This window comes from Bos indicus, chromosome 5 (assembly GCF_029378745.1).
Source record: "Bos indicus isolate NIAB-ARS_2022 breed Sahiwal x Tharparkar chromosome 5, NIAB-ARS_B.indTharparkar_mat_pri_1.0, whole genome shotgun sequence".
In the NCBI taxonomy this organism is placed as follows: domain Eukaryota; kingdom Metazoa; phylum Chordata; class Mammalia; order Artiodactyla; family Bovidae; genus Bos; species Bos indicus.
In genome coordinates, this window is record NC_091764.1 from 6,341,005 (window position 1) to 6,359,830 (window position 18,826).

The 18,826-nt window shown below is 36.7% G+C and overlaps 1 protein-coding gene across 2 annotated transcripts in view; it reads left to right on the top strand.

The window, feature by feature from the left end:
- The window catches only part of ZDHHC17 (zinc finger DHHC-type palmitoyltransferase 17), a 100,429-nt gene that overhangs the window by 45,126 nt on the left and 36,477 nt on the right, over nt 1-18,826 (top strand). For both annotated transcript variants that reach the window (XM_070788844.1, XM_019960209.2), the window contains exons 4-7: nt 6,389-6,466; nt 7,088-7,232; nt 12,563-12,627; nt 13,264-13,426. In XM_070788844.1, coding sequence (XP_070644945.1) covers nt 6,389-6,466; nt 7,088-7,232; nt 12,563-12,627; nt 13,264-13,426 — 451 coding nt within the window. The remainder of the gene's footprint in view (nt 1-6,388; nt 6,467-7,087; nt 7,233-12,562; nt 12,628-13,263; nt 13,427-18,826) is intronic.

Sequence of the window (18,826 nt, forward strand, 5' to 3'; positions counted from 1 at the left end):
AGCTGCCAGCACAGGCGTGTAGGAAAAGAGAGGCTACAATTTTGGCCCCACACCCTGCGCATGACTTAGCAGTATTGCCTTGCCTCCACGGCTGTGATCTCCATCATGCCCCTTCCAGCTGTCTCAGTGCAGTCCACAGCAGACCTCACCCTAGGATTGCTCTCCAGTCCGAACACTTCAGTCTCAGCTGCCACCCATTCCAGGAGACTTGCATCCGTGTCTGGGGTATGCAGGGCTGTGGCAAGGATTGTCTGTGTGGTCCTTACTCCATTCAGTGTCACAGACCAGCTGCTGCACTCTCCCATCAGCCTCAAATGCCTCCCTTCTGTCTGAAACAGTTGGTCTGATGTGGGGAGTCTGCCCCCTGCTTCAGTTCCCCACCCCTTGGATGGAGGTCCAGTCCTGCGCACTCTCCCTTTTTTCCCTTCCTTCCTCCATCTTACTGAATGTGTGTGAAAGGAGTCTATTCCCTCCAGTGGGCAGGGACTCCTGTCTCCTCTCAGCTGGTATTCTGTGAGACCCTGGCATCTGAAGATGTTTTCCTGGTGCACCTGTGGAGAGAGATGCACTCCTGCGTCCGCCTGCTCCTCCACCATCTTCTCTCTCATCCCCCCTTTTTCCCCCTAGTGTTTTTATTTTTAATTTAGAGACTAACACAGAAAGCATGGCTTTGTCAGCAACAGTGTGACTACCAAGAATTTAGATGCTCCCTTTTGGAAACAACTTCAAATACAAATATCATTTTGTTCAAATGTTTGCAGCACATAAGGGACTTGTATCTGGAACACACACAGAATTTTCACAACTCGTGAATAAGAGACAACCCCATTTAAAAATGGGCCAATGATTTTGAAGGTATTTCTCAAAAGAAAATTTATAAAAGGTCAGTAAACTCAGGAAAAGTTACGCAGCATCATTAGTTACCAAAGAAATGTAAAACTAAAACCATGGTGAGTACCACTTCACACCCACTAAGAGGAGTATAATGAAGAAGATGGACAATAAGCCTCAGCAGGAATGTAAAAAAAACTGGAATCTCAAACATGGCTGATGAGAATGTAAAGGGGGCAGTCAGTTAGGAAAAAAAGAACTTTAGAGCAATTATTTTACTTTATATGTATGCAGGAAAACTGAAAAGCTATGTCCACATAAAGTTTTTAAGCAAATGTTCATAACAGTGTTCTCCATAATAGGCAAAAAGTAGAAGCACCGCAAATGTTAATCAGTGAATGGCGGATAAACAGAATGTGTGGTCTGTCCACATGATGGAATATTATTCATCTGTGAGTAAAGCACTGACACATGCTACAATGTGGATAAACCTTGAGAACATGCTCAGTGAAATAAGCCAAACACAAAAGCTCATTAGTGTACGATTCTGTTAATAAAAATCCAGAATAAGCAAATAAAAGAACTGAAAGTGGACTGGTGACTGCCAGGGGCTGGGGATGGGGAGGAGGGTAGAGAGAGATGCTCACGGGTTTCTTTCAAGATGATGGGAATTTTCTGGAACTGAATAGAGCTGATGGTTAAGTACTAAACATCAGTGAACGGATTGTAGAAATAAAAGATGAACTGCTCCTCCCATTAGTCACTGGCTTCTTCATTCATCAGGATTGCAAAGAACGTCAGGATCCACACCGAGCAAGTCAGGAGTCAGTGGGCTGTGCTATGGGGTCACGCCTCAGGCCCGCTGTGGGAGCAGGTCCTAGCAGTTAGGGCAGCTGGGGACACAGCAGGTGAAGCGACTTAGGTGCCATCTCCATGTGATTCAGTGTGAGAACAATAGGTTCCTCCTCAAACTCTCAGGGCAGCAAACTGGCACCAAATTGTACAATCTCTCTTATTTTAACTCTGGGAGATAGTAAAGGACAGGAAAGCCTGGTGCCCTGAAGTCTGTGGCATGGCCAAGACTCAGATACAACTTAGTGACTGAACAAAGAACAACAGTCTCTTAACTTGAGAATCAATCTAAAGCAGTTACAAAAGTGACCTTCTAGAAGTGAGCCAAACTTTGCATGAACTGGCTGAAACAAGCCAGGTGACTCTGGTTTGGATGAAAGGTGATATGCGGTAACAGATTCTGTAGAACCTTCCTCTTCTCTGTCTGTAAAGCTCACCTGAGATGGCTGTGACAGTGATGTGGAAGAACAGGGAGAGACCGCTCCTCACCAGGCTCCTGAGCATATCAGTAATCAGCTGTACGGGAAATATAAGGAAATAAAAGTTGGTATTCTTCTAAATTGTTCGAATAAGTACTTGGGTATGAAGCTGTACAGCGTGTACTGGGAGAGTAGCCTGTTGTCTGGGTACTTCTGCAGGATGTCGGCCTCCGCGCTTGGCGGGGGACTGCCGGTGGCCCACGTGAACAGTCCAGCTGTCTACCCAGTGTCCCCCCCCCGCCCCCCACTGCAGCATCTACGCACGAGTGTCCGCACCAGGCTGCAGTCCGTGGCTCCTTGGCTGCGCCCACTTGATCAGTGCCCCCAAGCCTGGCTAGGCGTGCCCCAGTGTGGCCGCGGGCCCCACCTGGTTACGGTCTAGGAGTGCCGGGCGGTGCCTGTGGGGGTGACCGCTCGGCAGCCAGGGCATGCGCACCAGCGTTGGGCTGCTGGCTGGTAATGTGCTGGCCCGTGGATCCCACCGCTGCTCTGCTTGCCGCGCGGTCTCCAGTCTGCTCCGCTCCCTCCTCTTGTCATTGCTTTCATAGTATGGAGGAAGCAAGGTTGCTCTTTGTTCCAGAGGGAGACATTACCTCATCCTCAAGGTTGCTTGATGCACGCACAGCTCTGAGAAATGTCTTATGTGAAGAGTGGTTAGGACCTTGCAGTCTTCTCATATACCCAGCAAGACATAGGGGAGCACCAGAGACCTATGGAGAAGTGTCTTATGTTCCGTCAGGATGTGTTAAAGAAACGTACCGCAAGCAAAGTAATTGGGTCACTTTCATGATGATAAGATTAAAGTAAGTATAATTTGGAATGGAGGAGACCTTCACCTAACCTGGATTTCTCATATTTCTAATGTTTTCACGTGGAAGTCTTTGAACTGTTCCTTAAACTTTATCCTGATAGAATGAACTAGAAAGGTATAGTGCAGGTTTTTGGCTTTAGCAGTCTCCTGTTACCTCAAGATTCTTCATTAACAAGAGATGGTAATGCTTGCAGTCTCTGATTTCAGTTTGATTTCAAGTCAAGGTGTTACTAGTGAGTATGGGGCTTTGTTAAAAAAACATGCAGCTTATATTATAAATTCTGTGTGTGTGGCTTACTCTTCTCTGGCAACATGTAAGTTGTTATTCTTTATCCTCCACTTTGTGAAAGTTTACATCATTGTACATTGATATGGTCCTTTTATAGCTGTTGTACTTTGGGGAGATTTTTTAGTTTATCTTCTAATCCTTCTTTTGAATTTCTAATTTTATCTATTGTGTTTTCAATTTGGAGCATTCTTTGTTGATCTCTACCTCTCACCCCACTTTAAAAAAATGTTTTGTTCTTAAGTCATGAGTATTATATATTTTTTTTTGGAGGATATTAATTATTTGTTGCTCAGTTGCTCAGTCATGTCCAGCTCTTTGCGACCCCATGGACTGCAGCACAGCATGCTTCCCTATTCTTCACCATCTCCTGGAGCTTGCTCAGATTCATGTCCATCGAGTCAGTGATGCCATCCAATCATTTTGTCCTCTGTGATCCCCTTCTCCTCCTGCCTTCAGTCTTTCCCAGCATCAGTCTCTTTTTTAAGGTTTTCTTCTCTGTATATTATTTATTTGGAGCTTCTGTTATTTTGGTCTCCTTCCATATTTGAAGTTTTCTTCAATTATCTGATCATGTTTGACCATTCATACTTAGGAGAGACATAACAAAAGTGATTAGAAGTTGTGGAACTTATAGAGTTCACAACAGGAACCTCCCAAATGTCCCTTCAGCACGGAAACTTTCATTGCTACATTTTCAGTGTCTCCTGTGTTTCTGTGATGTAATTCCTTGAGTCCCTAAACTTCTCTGGTGAAGATGCACTGAATACACCTTTTGGCAAATACTGAATGGTTGAATGTTAAAATCAGCAGGAGCATGAGAAGTTTAAGGACACTAGAATCAGTCTAATTTTAATAAGAGTTTCAGTTATCACTGTAATATTATTGAAAATTTGAAGTCACATTCTAAGAATACATCGCACAAAGAAAACTAGTATAGTCTTGTTGGCTGCTTGATTGCTTCCATGTCACTAAAATGCCTATGTGTGTGTCTGTGTTAGTTGCTCAGTCGTGTCCCACTCTTTGCAGCTCCGTGGACTGTAGCCTGCCAGGCTCCTCTGTCCATGGAATTCTCTAGACAAGAATACTGGAGTGGGTTGCCATTTCCTCCTCCAGGGGATTTTCCTGACCTAGGGATCAGATCTGGGTCTTTTGCATTGCAGACAGATTCTTTACTGTCTGAGCCACCAGGAAAGCCCAGAATGTCTGCTGCTGCTGCTAAGTTGCTTCAGTCGTGTCTGACTCTGTGCGACCCCATGGACTGCAGCCCACCAGGCTCCTCTGTCCATGGGATTCTCCAGGCTAGAGCACTGAAGTGAAGTGCCATTGCCTTCTCTGCAAAATGCTTGTGGTGATGCTAAATAAATACTTTCAGTGAGAATATAAGTTGGAAAACAATAATTTTTCAGCAACTTATATTGACTTTGAACCACTGTTTCTGTTTACAGTCCAGCTTCTTACCTCTTCCTTTTGTTGTAACTCTTACCTTTAATCCGTTAACCTTTCTAGGGTTTAAAACATATTCTGGCTTGCTTCTCATTGGTGTTTCTGAAGACATTTGGGTTTTAGCTCTTTGCTTTTCCTCTTTCAGATATCTGTTGCTGTCTCTTATTCACTGATACTCTCTTCTCATACGTAGGGATCATTAGTACCTGCAAGTACATAATAACCTTCTTATAGTATTGCAAGGAGGCTTAGGTTTAACAGTAAGAATTACAAGATTTCAGAATTTTGGAGCTTTGAACAAAGATCTTCAAGCTACAAAGAATAACATATTATAAAAATATGATGTTTTTCTTCCAGAAGTTTACACAATGAAAAAGATGATAGAAGTTATTAGCATGCAGAAAAAAAGTTCCCCTATCGTTGTGAAAAAAAAGTTGTACTCTAGAACTTTGGAAATGACTCTTTGCCATAGTCCTAGCGTGAATTTGAAGTGTGAGTAAAAATACCTCTCAGGGATACAGCTATATTAGCTATAGAGAAGGCAATAAAATTACTTTTAAAAAACCACTCTAGTTGGAATTTTTAAGAAAATATTTCCTGTCAAAGCAGTTCTTTGGCAGTGCTGTACTTCTTTTTGGGCTCAAAAAAAAAAACAAACCATTTTTAATTATTACATTGAAGTCTGCTGAATATCTCAAGAAAGTTTAGTAGTATTCGAATATTTGTGTTCAGACTGTCTGATATTTTGGACTGAAAATATGTTAGTCTGGAAATACTTTTAAGTTACTTCAAGCTATTCTATAGGATAGAGTGGAATTGGGCACATCATTGCATAATGCCTTAAAAGCACCAACTTAAGTATACAAAGAAGAATATTTCTGAATCAAGCTCATAAGTATGAATGTATTAAATGTGTAGAACTATGAGCATTAAGAGTGAATGCATTAGTGGCCTAGAGCAGTAATTGCTTAGAACAGCTTAAAGAACCTCAGTAATATACATACGTCAAATACTTGCCATCAAATGCCTTGAAATCATTTGTATTCAAGATTCATTGCATTAATCAGTTTGAAAGCAAGCATTATATAAACAGCTAGGTCCTGTTCTTTTCAGAGAATATCAAGATGTTATGACATTTAATTTAGTAAGCAATGAGGTTGCTCTTTTTAAAGCAACATAACTTTAAAAGCATCACACACAAAAAAAAGCATCATGAAAAACCTGTGTTACACTTTACAGTTTAGAAAGCTCCTTCACGTACACTGTTTGATTTAACCCACAGCAGTCTTGTCAGGAAGGTAAAACGGAGCTTTTGCTCGTGGTAGGTTAAGTGTCCGGCCTGCTCTACAGCTGTTCTGATTCCCAGAATTCTACCTGATCCTACCAGGATCCAAATCTTGTGGCTGTCGGACTGCTTTCTTTTTTATATGATGGTAGTTTGGCTTTGCTATTCTTTTTTATAATTAAAAACACTGTTTTCCTTTTACTTCTGGAACAAACAAGACAGATATGTTTCATATAAAATTCTTCTAATATATTTTAAAAACTCACAGAAGACTGTTTATTGTCAGAGGCATAAACTAGCATGAGATCTAAAATAAAGAATTATTTATTTATTTTTTGCATAATTTCTTAAAATTGAACATGGAAATTGTCTTAATTATTTAAAATTTTGTCTTATAGATACTATATTTCGAAAGGTGCTATTGTGGATCAACTTGGAGGAGACCTAAATTCAACTCCATTGCACTGGGCCACAAGGTTTAAATTTACTTCTGGATTTTTTTCCTCTTTTAGCAGTCTATAACTAAGCAACTTTTTAAAAGAATGATATGCTGAAATGAATGGGAGAACTTGTTATGCTGATAGTTAGTGTCAATGATGTACTCATTTACTGCTGTCCAGGGCTACTTGTATTGAAAGCAGTTTATTGTCCGAAGTGTCCTTTAGGAATTAACCATGCTGATATTAATCCAGTTAATTTTAAGATGGGGTTAAACTTTGGCATACTTTTGCAGTTTATATATGTTTACAGTCAAAGAAGTGTCTAGTTCATGGGACAATTAAGGTCATATTGGAATAGGATTAATAGAATATAGTAACTATTTAAAGAAGTTTAAATAGTTTTAAGCTAAAAAGTAAACTAAAAAAGTTTAAATATTTAAAGAAGTTATCAGTATAAATTTTCAGAGACTTTTATACCAGTTAAGACTTAAGAACATAAAATCCTAAATGTGTCTTGACATATTTGTTTTAAAATAACATAAAATAAGGTTTTTCTAATCTTTTCTACCATTACCCTATTTTTTTTTAAAGATCTTTCCAGAGTTTCTTGTTTGAAATAGCTTTATATATTTAAGTGTTTATTCTTTTACGTTTTAGACAAGGCCATCTATCTATGGTTGTGCAACTGATGAAATATGGTGCAGACCCTTCGTTAATTGATGGAGAAGGATGTAGCTGTATTCATTTGGCTGCTCAGTTTGGACATACCTCAATTGTTGCTTATCTCATAGCAAAAGGACAGGTAAAAAAAATCACAGTGGGGTAGATTTTAATCAAACTTTCTTCATGGTTTGAATACCTAAGATCATTGGTGTTAAGAAGTGTAACAGTCTAGTGATGTTAAAATAGTACTTTCTGATGAATGAAGAGAGTAAATAAATGAGCTGTTTATTGTAGTTAACATAAAAATACAAAAAACAGTTATGATCCAGGTAATGATTTGTTAAGTTGGGTTTTTTATTTCCAGTAGTGATAGACATGAATTCCAGAAAGTAAGGGAGACAATTTAGGTTGTCTATTTTCCCCGCTTAATTACACCCTTTGAATATATTATCTGAATTCATTTAAACTGTTCTGAACATATTACTGGTTGTTTTCTATATTAAGTCCCTCTCAAGGGGGATACGTTCCTCACTCATTTTCTGTTTCTGATCTATAAAATACTGCTTCTTACACGTCCGAAGAATTCTCATGATTTAAGTGGTTCTTTCTAGTTACTCCTGAATATGTAGTGACTGTAATCATTTTAAATATTATCAATTTATGTGTACCATGATTTTCTAATAGCAAATGTATTTTGTTAAAAGTTATATCACTTAATTTTTCTTTCATGAGATATTTTTTTAGTTGTACTTAAACATTAGTTTTATAGCTAAGGATCTTATCATAAAAGTAAGATAAGTGATTTTAATTCAGTGTTGTTAAAATATATTTGTTATTTTAATGCAAAACAGTAGATTCAGGATTTGAACGTATTTATTTTATGACTCCTCTGAGGTATTTGCTGTTGACGTGCCAGTCAGTGATGGTTGTGTGTTGTACACTGTTGTTAAGAAAAGGAGGCTGAGGCTGGGTAATTGTTGAAAGGGGGAGTTTTATCATCTGTTGCTGTGTTAAAGACTACCCCCTAAATCTGATGGTTTTAGAACAGCACCCACCATTATATTTCACAGTTCTCTGGGTTAACTGGGCTTGGCTGGGTGGTTCTTCTTGTGATGATGGCAGGGGGGACTTATATAGGGGCTCTGCTGAGCTGGAGAATGGCTCACTTGCATACCTTGTATCTTGATAGGAATGGCCAGAAGGCTGGGCTCACTTGGGATTCCAGACAGCGAGGCCTCTTTCTTTCTCTCCATGCAGTCCCAGAATTTCTCCTGCACAATACCCCTCCATGCGCTCTCTCGAGCAGGGAAACTTGGTGGTGCAGAGCTCCCCAGAGAGCAAAAGCAGAAGCTGTCTGACTTTTTAAAGGTTTTGAACCAGCATGACAACATTTCTGCTCCATTCTGTCAATTAAACCAAGTTACAGGGCCAACCTATGTTCATTGTGGGAACACAGGTTTGCACACCCGAAGAGGAGGTTTATTGGAAGCTGCCTTTGGAGACCAGCTACCAGGAGGGATCACCTTTGTCCTTACAGTTCCTTCTAGACTGGGGATAAAAGCAGTAGATGGCGCTGTTGCACACGCCATTGTCTTTAGTGGCCTTCTCTATTACAGACAAAGTTTACAAGACATGTTCACCTTTTTCCTTCCAGTTTTTAAGTGGGTAGGAATAGTGGAGTAAAGTTTTGACTCTTTTTGTTAATCTATTGATTTTTGAGTTGTAATCATTTTAACTCTGGCATTGTATGAAGGCTATAAAATTCTTAAAGGGTAGAGTTTTTTGTCACAGTGCCTTTTGTGCAGTAAATGCATGATGATGTTAATGAATGTCTGACAGATAATTCGTTTTCTTTTTCATGAGTAATTTTTTTTTCCTGCTTACAAAAGTAACATACTTACTGTAAAGTATTCAAACATAATAAAAAAGTATGGCTTAAAGAATGAAATCTCACCTTCCTTTACTTCCTCACCCCCATTGAGATCTCTTCCTCTAATGGTTTACTATATATTTTTCCAGAATTTGTCAATGTATATGCTAAAATATTATAGGAAGAAAACCCCTCTAATGCACATTCCATTGTACTTTAAATGGGTTCCAAAGTCCTTCTCTGGCCTGTTGAGCTACGTGTGGTCAGCCCTGGAAGCCTGTGATCCCATCTTTTGTCGTCTCTCCTCACACACTACTTTTACCATACCTGTCTTGCAGTTCGCTGAACAGCTTTGATGAGTTTTGTTATAAGGCCTTTGTGCCTGCTCTTCTTCTGCTTGGTATTTCTTTTCTCAGTCACACAGTTCGCTCTCCTTTTCCCTCTCACTTTAATCAGGTGTTTGCTCAATTTTGGTTAGTTCTGATTAGTTCCCAATTATAAGCAGTAATAAAATTATTGTATTTCTAATTCCTTCTTATTCTTCTCCGTCTAATTTTGTCATTAGTCAGTGATATTGTTTTTCTTAATGTTAACTTTGTTCTGATAAATATAACTTATATTTCTGTTACTTGATTTTTCAGCTCTAAATAATATTCTTTGACTTATAGCTATTGTAGGGTAGACACTCATTATACTTTCTTTTCAGCCTTTTCCCACCCCCACCCCCCCATTTTTTATTAATTGTGCCAAATTTACATTCTTAGAACATATAACATTTCCATTCAGTTTGTCATTCTATTCATCACAATTGTTTCATATTAGTTATACTGTTAAATATATTCAGTGCTCACTACCAATTCTTTTGAATGATTTTCAGGGGAAAATGCTAAGTAATGGAGCCCTGTTGATCATGGAATTCCCATAACCTTTTGATCTGGGCTTGTTAATTCTTCCTAATAGAGAATACTCATACGTCCAGGCTGAACTTGGAAAAGAAGTACCAAGTTTTAAATCCTGACCCAAAGAGAGAAAAGGTTGATTTTCATTTTTCTTTTAGTACTCTAGAGGTGTGGCATAGTTTTACATTTTTTATTTATTAACATTTTTAATACTGTCACTTTTTAAAAATGATAATGCAGAGACTTAGGACTAAGAAGATACTTAAACATAAGGATTTACATGTTTGTTTTAATTGGACATCAAATTTAGTTGAGCTTTCTTAAAACCAGGGCAGTAAAGGAAGTAAATCAGTGACAGTACTTGACTCTCATGTAAGAAGCAAGGGAGTTTGTCATTTCTTCAGATAAGTTTTTTTTTTTAAGATTTTTATTGGAAAAAAAAAGCCATGTATAATGTAAATATTGAGTGAGGTTACATGAAATATTCCCAGCAACACCTAGAATAAATTTAGAAATGGATTTGTAGTGATAAGGCACAACATTTAACTATAGTTTTCATGAGACAGACTAAAACTAGTGATGTCCAAGGAGGATACGTTATCACTTGTCAAGATAGTGGTTCTCGGCTTTTTTTCTCTTTACCTCAATATATTTGGACATTTGAGACATACTCCCATCAGTAAGAGTGGCTTACAGAGAACGGTACATAGAGTTATGAAGTGTTTCACAGTGCACTCACTGTAGCTGTGCTCTCTCCGCTGGGTGGTAGATTAGATAACATATGTTGGATAACAGCTGCGGGTTTGATGGAGTCCAGGAATGGGAGATGGGGATGGGACGAAGAGGAAACAGTTTTTATTGAATGTCTGTTATGTTCCAGGCTATAGGATTAGATTGGCTTACACGCATCATTCCATTAAATCATCACAGGGATCTTATGAAGCCATTATTTGTATTCACATTTGTGGATGGGGAAGCTGAGGTTCAGAGAATTAAAGTAATTTTGCCAATTTTACAGTTATTAAGTGGTGGAGCTAGGAATTCAAAATCATGTCTGTCTTGTTCTAACGCCCATGCCTTTCCCAAGCTTAGAAGAGTAGATAGGTAAACTTGTCTTTTCATTTAACAGATGGTTTTTGATTATTCTCCGTGCCCAGAAAAGTAGATACAAAGATGACTTTAAAACAATTTTGATCTTTAAAGAAGTCCTGTTCTAGTTAATGAGACAGATGCCTCAGGTACATAGCAGAATCAAGTCAAATTGATTGCTGGAGTGGGTCAAGAGAATTTTAGGGAAATGAAACGAATAGAATCCCTGATACATTAGCATGTCTTGAAAGAAGATTTAGATAACTTGAGAAGAGTTTGGGTTGAATAGGTTGTAGTTTTAATTCTAATTTGCTAAAAAGAAAAAAAGAACTAAGCAAAAGGGAGAAAAAAGAGTGCCAAGGAAAGCAAAAAGCTGGGTAGGAGAGGAAAAGTAATCATGGTTTCTACATAACTTTGTTGGGAATAGTATTCATATGTATTTATAATAATGTAAGTATCAAATATTTATAGAACCTGAATTACTATCTCTTCAGAGGAAGGAATAGGAAAGGTACATGTCTGTGATGGGGCAGTGAGAAGAAAGAGAGAATATGCCATTTTACATATTGAGGTTATGTAAAATATGGATATTGAGGATAATGCCTAAGACTGAAAAATCAAAAGGTGCCAATTCAGGTTTTTTATTTTAAGTATGTGGGAGTAAAAAGCACAACAAATAATGAGTTTTAAAAAAATGAAAATGGTAGGGAGTAAGACAGTGGATTGCTTTATTACCTTGCTTTTTTACCACAGACTTTGTAGAGTTAGTTAATTCTAAAAATATTTATGCATAGTGACATAGTGATAAAAAGCATTTTAAAACAAAGAACAAATTCAATAAATTTTAGTAGATTCAGAACATTTGACTCTTTTAAAATTTATTGAATTTATTCTTTGTTTTAAAATGGCTAGAAATAAACATGGCACCCCACTCCAGTACTCTTGCCTGGAAAACCCCATGGACGGAGGAGCCTGGTAGGCTGCAGTCCATGGGGTCCTTAAGAGTCAGACACGACTGAGCGACTTCACTTTCACTTTTCACTTTCATGCTTTGGAGAAGGAAATAGCAACCCACTCCAATGTTCTTGCCTGGAGAATCCCAGGGACGGTGGAGCCTGATGGGCTGCCGTCTATGGGGTCGCACAGAGTCGGACACGACTGAAGCGACTTAGCAGCAGCAGCAGAAATAAACAGGGTTTTATTATTCTCTCGTATCATGAATTAATATAAATAAGTTTTTCAGAGACATAAGTCATTTATTTAATCTATCCATTGTGGGTGAAAGATCAAGAGTAGGTCAGATCTTTAAAAGGCTGAGTGAAGCATCTTAAAAGAGAAAACTATAAATGGAAGTTAATTAAATATTAAGTATATGTTTATATTTATAAATAAGTAACTTATACAGATATTTATATCCATATTAATTTGAATGTTTAATAATAATAAATATTGAATAGTTTTATTTTAAAGTTAAAGAAAAAGTTTCATAAATCAACCTTGATTGACTGGTGTTATCATGTTGGCTTCTTTTGTGATGTGTAAATTATGTTTTTCTAAGTACATTTGGTAGGGACTTAGAAATTTTTACTGTCTGACTTTTTACTCTATCAGGATGTAGATATGATGGATCAGAATGGGATGACACCTTTAATGTGGGCAGCTTATAGAACACATAGGTATGTAACCATTATAAAATACTTATTCAGATCATCAGCATGATAAAATGTAAAACAAGTGATGAGAAAAAGCAATTAATGTTATACTTACTAATATTTAAAATTCTTACAATGAATACATAGTATATAACACAGATTATCTTTTTGGGTATTTTGAGTCTTTATGTTTACCTTTATGTTGGTAATTGTAGTATCCTTAAGGTAGTCTTAAGCAGTTTCCAAGAATGGAAGATGCTACCTTCTTATTAAAAGTATAACTCATTTTTTATATGACTTGCATATTGGCAAGTTTAACATTAATAAGTTGCCTTAAATCATTTTTGGAACAATCTAGATTTAAATTTAAAATTTTAATTGTTTAAGTATTTAAATATTAATGACATTAACTCCATGATGTAGAATATAAATATCAGGACCAAGTGTGCTCTCTCTTGGGACTAGTTTACGTTCTGTGATGTAGAACATACTTAATTCTTCATGTTAAAAATGTCTCATTACTCATTATAAAGTTGTTGAAAATAGGTTAGAATAGAAGCGTTCCAAGATGGAATATAACCAGTCAGTTTAGTGTTTGTAATGATTTCTATAATTGAAATTAGGGTTGTTGTTGTTGTTGTGTTTTTTTTTCCTTTTCAGTGTGGATCCAACTAGATTGCTTTTAACATTCAATGTTTCAGTTAACCTTGGTGACAAGTATCACAAAAACACTGCTCTGCACTGGGCAGTGCTAGCAGGGAATACCACAGTCATTAGTCTTCTTCTGGAAGCTGGAGCTAATGTTGATGCCCAGAATATCAAGGTAAAAACAGCCTTTATTGATTGTGCTTTGTGAAATGTGATTACCAACATTGGAATTCTTCAATAGAACTTAGGTGTTTTAATAGACTGTCAGAGGTGGAAGAAACTTACTTACCCTTAACCCTTTGCTTCCATGCAAGAATTTGTTTTGAAAAACTAATTTATTTATTTTCGTCTTTTAGTATTGAAGTATTTTTCATACTTTGCTGACCTTTTCATTAGTGAATTCTTACTGACTTTTATCTCTTTATAGCTGAATAGATAGTTTTCTGGTTTCTTTAAGAAGATTATTGCACTAAGATCCCACATGTGGCACCACGCAACCTAAATAAATAAATAAATAATATCATTGCAGAGAATCACAGGTTTTTATCCCAAGTATGCATAATAACTTTCAGTAATTTCTTGACTTGGTTATTAATTGTCTTATTTTTATAAAGGTCAAGACCTTTAAATTTGATAATCACCTTTATGATATTTATAGGAGAATTTCTCTCCCCTAAATGCTGGAGTGATCCAAGAAAAATGAACCCAAAAAGTATACAAAATGTTAACATTTACACTCTGAGCATTTTAGAAATTTATAGACATTTTTATGAATACCTACAAGACAATCTATTGATAATCTTAAATTTTGGTTAACCATTTTCAGTGTTAAAGCTTGTCTTTTAGCAACAGACTTTTTATGTGAAATGACTTCAAAATTTTAAACATCTTTTAATAATGTGCCTTCTTAAATAACTTTGTACTCATTAACAAATGTTGTTTAATTTTGACTATAAGCCATAGTATTTTCTTAGTCATGCCTCTTAAATTTCTGAGGAATATATGCTATTTAAATATGAAAGGAATTTGAACTGCATAATAATCTAAAATGGCAATCAAAAAGTTGGTTATCTCCTGCTGGATCAGGGCATCTTTTTATGTAGCAGTGAACAGTTCTTTCTCTGTTTGATTACTCTGAAAAGATTAAACTACTAAAATAAAATAGCTTAGACTAATTTATTTATGATTACAACCAATTTTTAGAAATGAGTCTCTGAAAGTACTTATTTAAAAGTTAATATCAAATATCTTATTGGAAGCGCTAAGAAATTGAGAAAAGCATGTATTTTCTTTTACCTTTTTTCAATTTCAAGTCTTTTTGTCTCTACCCAAAGTGATCAGAATGGTCTAGTTACCTGCTGGTAAATTTATGGAAGGAGGACAGTCAACTTACCCTCATGTCTGACGTGTGATGAGCACTCTTCTAAGTTTTGTTGACCGAATGAAGATTCTTGTCTTGAGCTTCCCCCCTAGGCTGGTTTTCATGACTGTGCTGGCATACCTCTCTGCCACTTGTGAAATCATAGAGAGAAATTTTTGCTTTTTGAAACATTTTAAAGTAGGAAGTTCTGAAAAGTTCGTAACATCGTAATCAGTAAATTAGGCTGATCTCAAGGCCTGTAGAAAAAGAAAGGAGGAGTTTGACTAAACCTAACCAGTATCCCTATGAGAAAAAATTAACGAGATGACCTTATGTTTTATGATCTGAATTGCTTTAGAGTGTTATTTTTCTTCTCTTAGCTACTGGATAGCCATTCCTAAAGATTTCCAGTATTTAGTGTTATATTTTAACCAGTTTCACTATGGCAAATAGTGTATGTCCATAGACTTTGCCAAGAATCATATAGGTATGTTGAAATTACAGTAGTACCAAAGAGTTATGACAAAGTGACGGCACAGCTTTATAATTTGAAACTAGTAGTATGTATTTTCAGAGTGTTTAAAATTATCTTTTCTTAGCCATATAAAAGTTTAGATAACTTCCCTTCGGTCATGAACTTTTAGTATTTGAGATGTGGTTTGTAAGTTTAATGTCTTTTCATCTTGTACTCAAAATTAACCATTGTATAAACTTTTGATAAGCTTTTGGCTTCCCAGGCAGCTCAGTGATTAAGAATCTGACCGCCAGTGCAGGAGACTGGTGGGCTACCATCCATGGGGTCACAAAGAGTCAGACATGACTGAGTGACTAACACTTTCACTTTCATACAATTCCCAGGTGTAGAACATAATGATTTGACATTTGTACACCTTGCAAAATGACCAACATGTCCAGTAAACATCTATCACCATCACAGCTGCAAATTTCTTTTTTCCTGTGATGTAAACCCCTCAAGATTTGGGCTTCCCAGATGGACATAGTGGTAAAGAACCTGCCTGTCAGTGCAGTGTGCCTAAGAGACACAGGTTTGATCCCTGGATCAAGAAGATCCCTTGGCAGTGAGGGAGGGCTTGGCAACCCACTCCAATATTCTTGCCTAGAGAATCCCATGGACAGAGGAGCCTGGTTTGCTACAGTCCAAAGGGTTGCAAAGAGTCTGGACACAACTAAAGTGACTTAGCACGCAGATGATGCAAACCCTCAAGATATTTACTCTTAGCGACTTCTGAATATGCACTAGGGCATTGTTAACTGTGGGCTTCGCTAGTGGCTCAGTTGTAAACAACCTGCCTACCAATGCAGGAGATGCGACTTCCATCCCTGGGTTGGGAAGATCCCTCTGGAGGAGGAAATGGCAACCCCCCCCCAGAATTCTTGCCTGGAAAATCCCACGGACAGAGGAGCCTGGCAAGATGCAGTCCATGCAGCTGCAAAAGAGTTGGACTTGATTTAGCAGCTAAATAACAACAACAATTATTAACTATGGTGTCATGCATTATAGCCTCGTGACTTCTTTTTTTTTTTTTTAGAACTGGCAGTTTATACCTTTGACTCCCTTCGCTAATCTCCCCAACTTCCCACACTGTCTATCTCTGGCATTCAGCAGTCTGTTCTCTGTATCTATGAGCTTGCGTTTTGTTGATGTTTTGTTTTTAGATTCCACATGTAAGTGGTATCATAAGGTATTTGTCTTTTTCTGACTTATTTGAAGTGACACTGTTTTTAAAGGAAATAAAATCTAAGGAGTTGCTTCAGTTGCTCAGGGAGCATTTATACTTTCAGAGTAAAAGCAATCTTTTTAACCACACTGGTGAAAAAGTAGATTTTTGTTTAAAACTGTAATTTTAATGTGATTAAAAGGGTGAAATAAGTATCAAATACTTTTTCTACTAGAATCTGGCATTCCTATTATGTTGAAGTCTAGTCACCTGCTAGTGGAGCGCGTTCATTCATCCAACAAATGTTTGTTCAATGCTGGGCAGTCAGTGCTTAAGATAGACAAAGTCCCTATTCTCTCAGAAAATTACACTGTATTAAGGAAATGGACGATAAGTAAATTAACAGACACACACACAGAGGCAAATGTGGTCATGATGAGGGCTAAGGGGGCTGTGTCAGGTGAGAGTGATTTGTGAATGCCTCTGAGACACGTGATCAGTTAGATATATGAGAAAGTACGTTTCATGTAGAGGAACCTACAAGTGTGAGGCCCAAGGCCAGGAATAAGCTGGTCATGTTAGAGGTGTAGAAATGACAGCTTTGACCAAGCAAGAGTGGCTGAGAGAGATAGGTACCAGGCCATGATAAAGTACTTTAACTGTATTCGCAGTCATGAGAAGTAGTTGGAAAGATTTTTGTAGAATTGTTATGTAATCTTTGTGTTTAAAATATTTCTTAAAGATTATTTTGTTATTTGGAGAATATATTGAAGAATTAAGAAAATGAAAGGGGATGTATTAAGATCAGTTTGGTTCTTGTAATAAATCAGGCAAGTGATAATGTTACTTTTGCCTGAGATTGAAGTGATGGAGAAAAATGAATGGTTTTGGAAATGATAATTTAGAGCAGAAAAGAAAAGGTAGATTAAAAATGAAGGTGAAAGAAAAAACATCAATGATTCAGTTTTGGCTTGAATAACTGAGTGTCCTGTGATACATGTTGAAATTGTGAAAATGGAAGGAAATAAGCTTTTTTTGGGGCAATAGAACTTGGTTCTGCTTTAGTCATATATAATTTGAGATGGTACCTTTTAGCTATGTGGAATGTCACATAGCTATGTGAAAAATTTGTTAAATAAAAAACCAACCTAGATTATTTGTCCTGGAATTTGACAGATTAAGTTGATTTATAGCTGTTTATTTTTCCTTTTTTCATTTTAAGCCTTGAGAAAGTCTGGTTGATAAACATGAATTGTACCAAGATGGAGCCTGTAAATCTGGATATGGTTTTACTAGCTAATAAAGTTACATTCTTCAAAGAATATGAAAAATTATACTTTATGTTATAGTATTTAACTATTGATTGACTCTATTTCTTCTAAAATAGCTATTTCCTAAATAAAATAAAGCATAAGTTTCTTAGGAATCTGTCTTTATATCCTTGTAAATTAGTTATTTCACTGTTTCAGTTCTTTTAATATATAAACAAATGATTCTTTTATCAAAATAATAACTTATTTTGGAGATATTATTAAATGATAGGTAACTTTAAAATGACTAATTTTATCCTTAGAAGGATTAGGAATGACCATATACCCTCAATTAGAGGTTCTTAATCTGGGGCCCACCAGTGGATTTTGGTTAAGGGGTAGGTCCATGAGCTCTAAAATTGTTAATGAATAAAATATCAGCATTTTTCTGGCGAGGAAGTTGCCAGACTTTCATCAGACATGCCTTAAAAGAGTTTAAAAACCATGTCCCTAATTAATGGTTACAAAGAATAAATCTTCTGAGGTAGTAACAATAGTGGGAGAAAGTGATTTGGGATACTTAAAGAAACATGACCTATGCAGTAATCCCTTTTCATGGTAGCATCTCATTTGTGGATTTAAAAATATGTTTCACCTCCTTACACATGTTTTTGGTTGATAAATTCAGATGAATTGAGTTTGGGGAGGGTAATTAATCTTGAGTGCTGCCTATATATTTATATTTTTTTCTTTCTAAAATTATCAAAGGACATAATTTTTAGCTTGTGCAAAATGTAAAATTCCTGAGCTTTGTTAATTAATCTATTGAAAGACTTTTGTATGGTTTCTTGAAAAGAGCTAAGAAACTATTTTCAGAAAATAGTTTTCATTACCTCTTAGGTACCCGACCTTGATGGTCTCCAAAGGAGAACTTTCCTTAGTTTTAATAATGAAATTCAACCTCACTTAGGCAAAAAGTGATCTTCCACCTTCCATAGTGTTTATCTCACCAAAACCCCTGAAGAATATCTTTTATTACTAGTTAGTTACATACTCTAATACTCCATGATGCTTGTTACTGCTCTTGTTATTATCACTTGCTATTTTGGCTAACACATGGAGTGTTCAAATATAGACTTGACTTGGAACCTTGGTTTTAGTAGAAGTTTTTAAATTAATTGCTTGTTTGTTTTGCCAGCTGAATAAAAGAACTGTACAAAAGTAGTCAGATGACTAGAGGAGTAGTTGAAAGATTTCTTAAAGCTCCCTCCATCTTTTTATCTAGG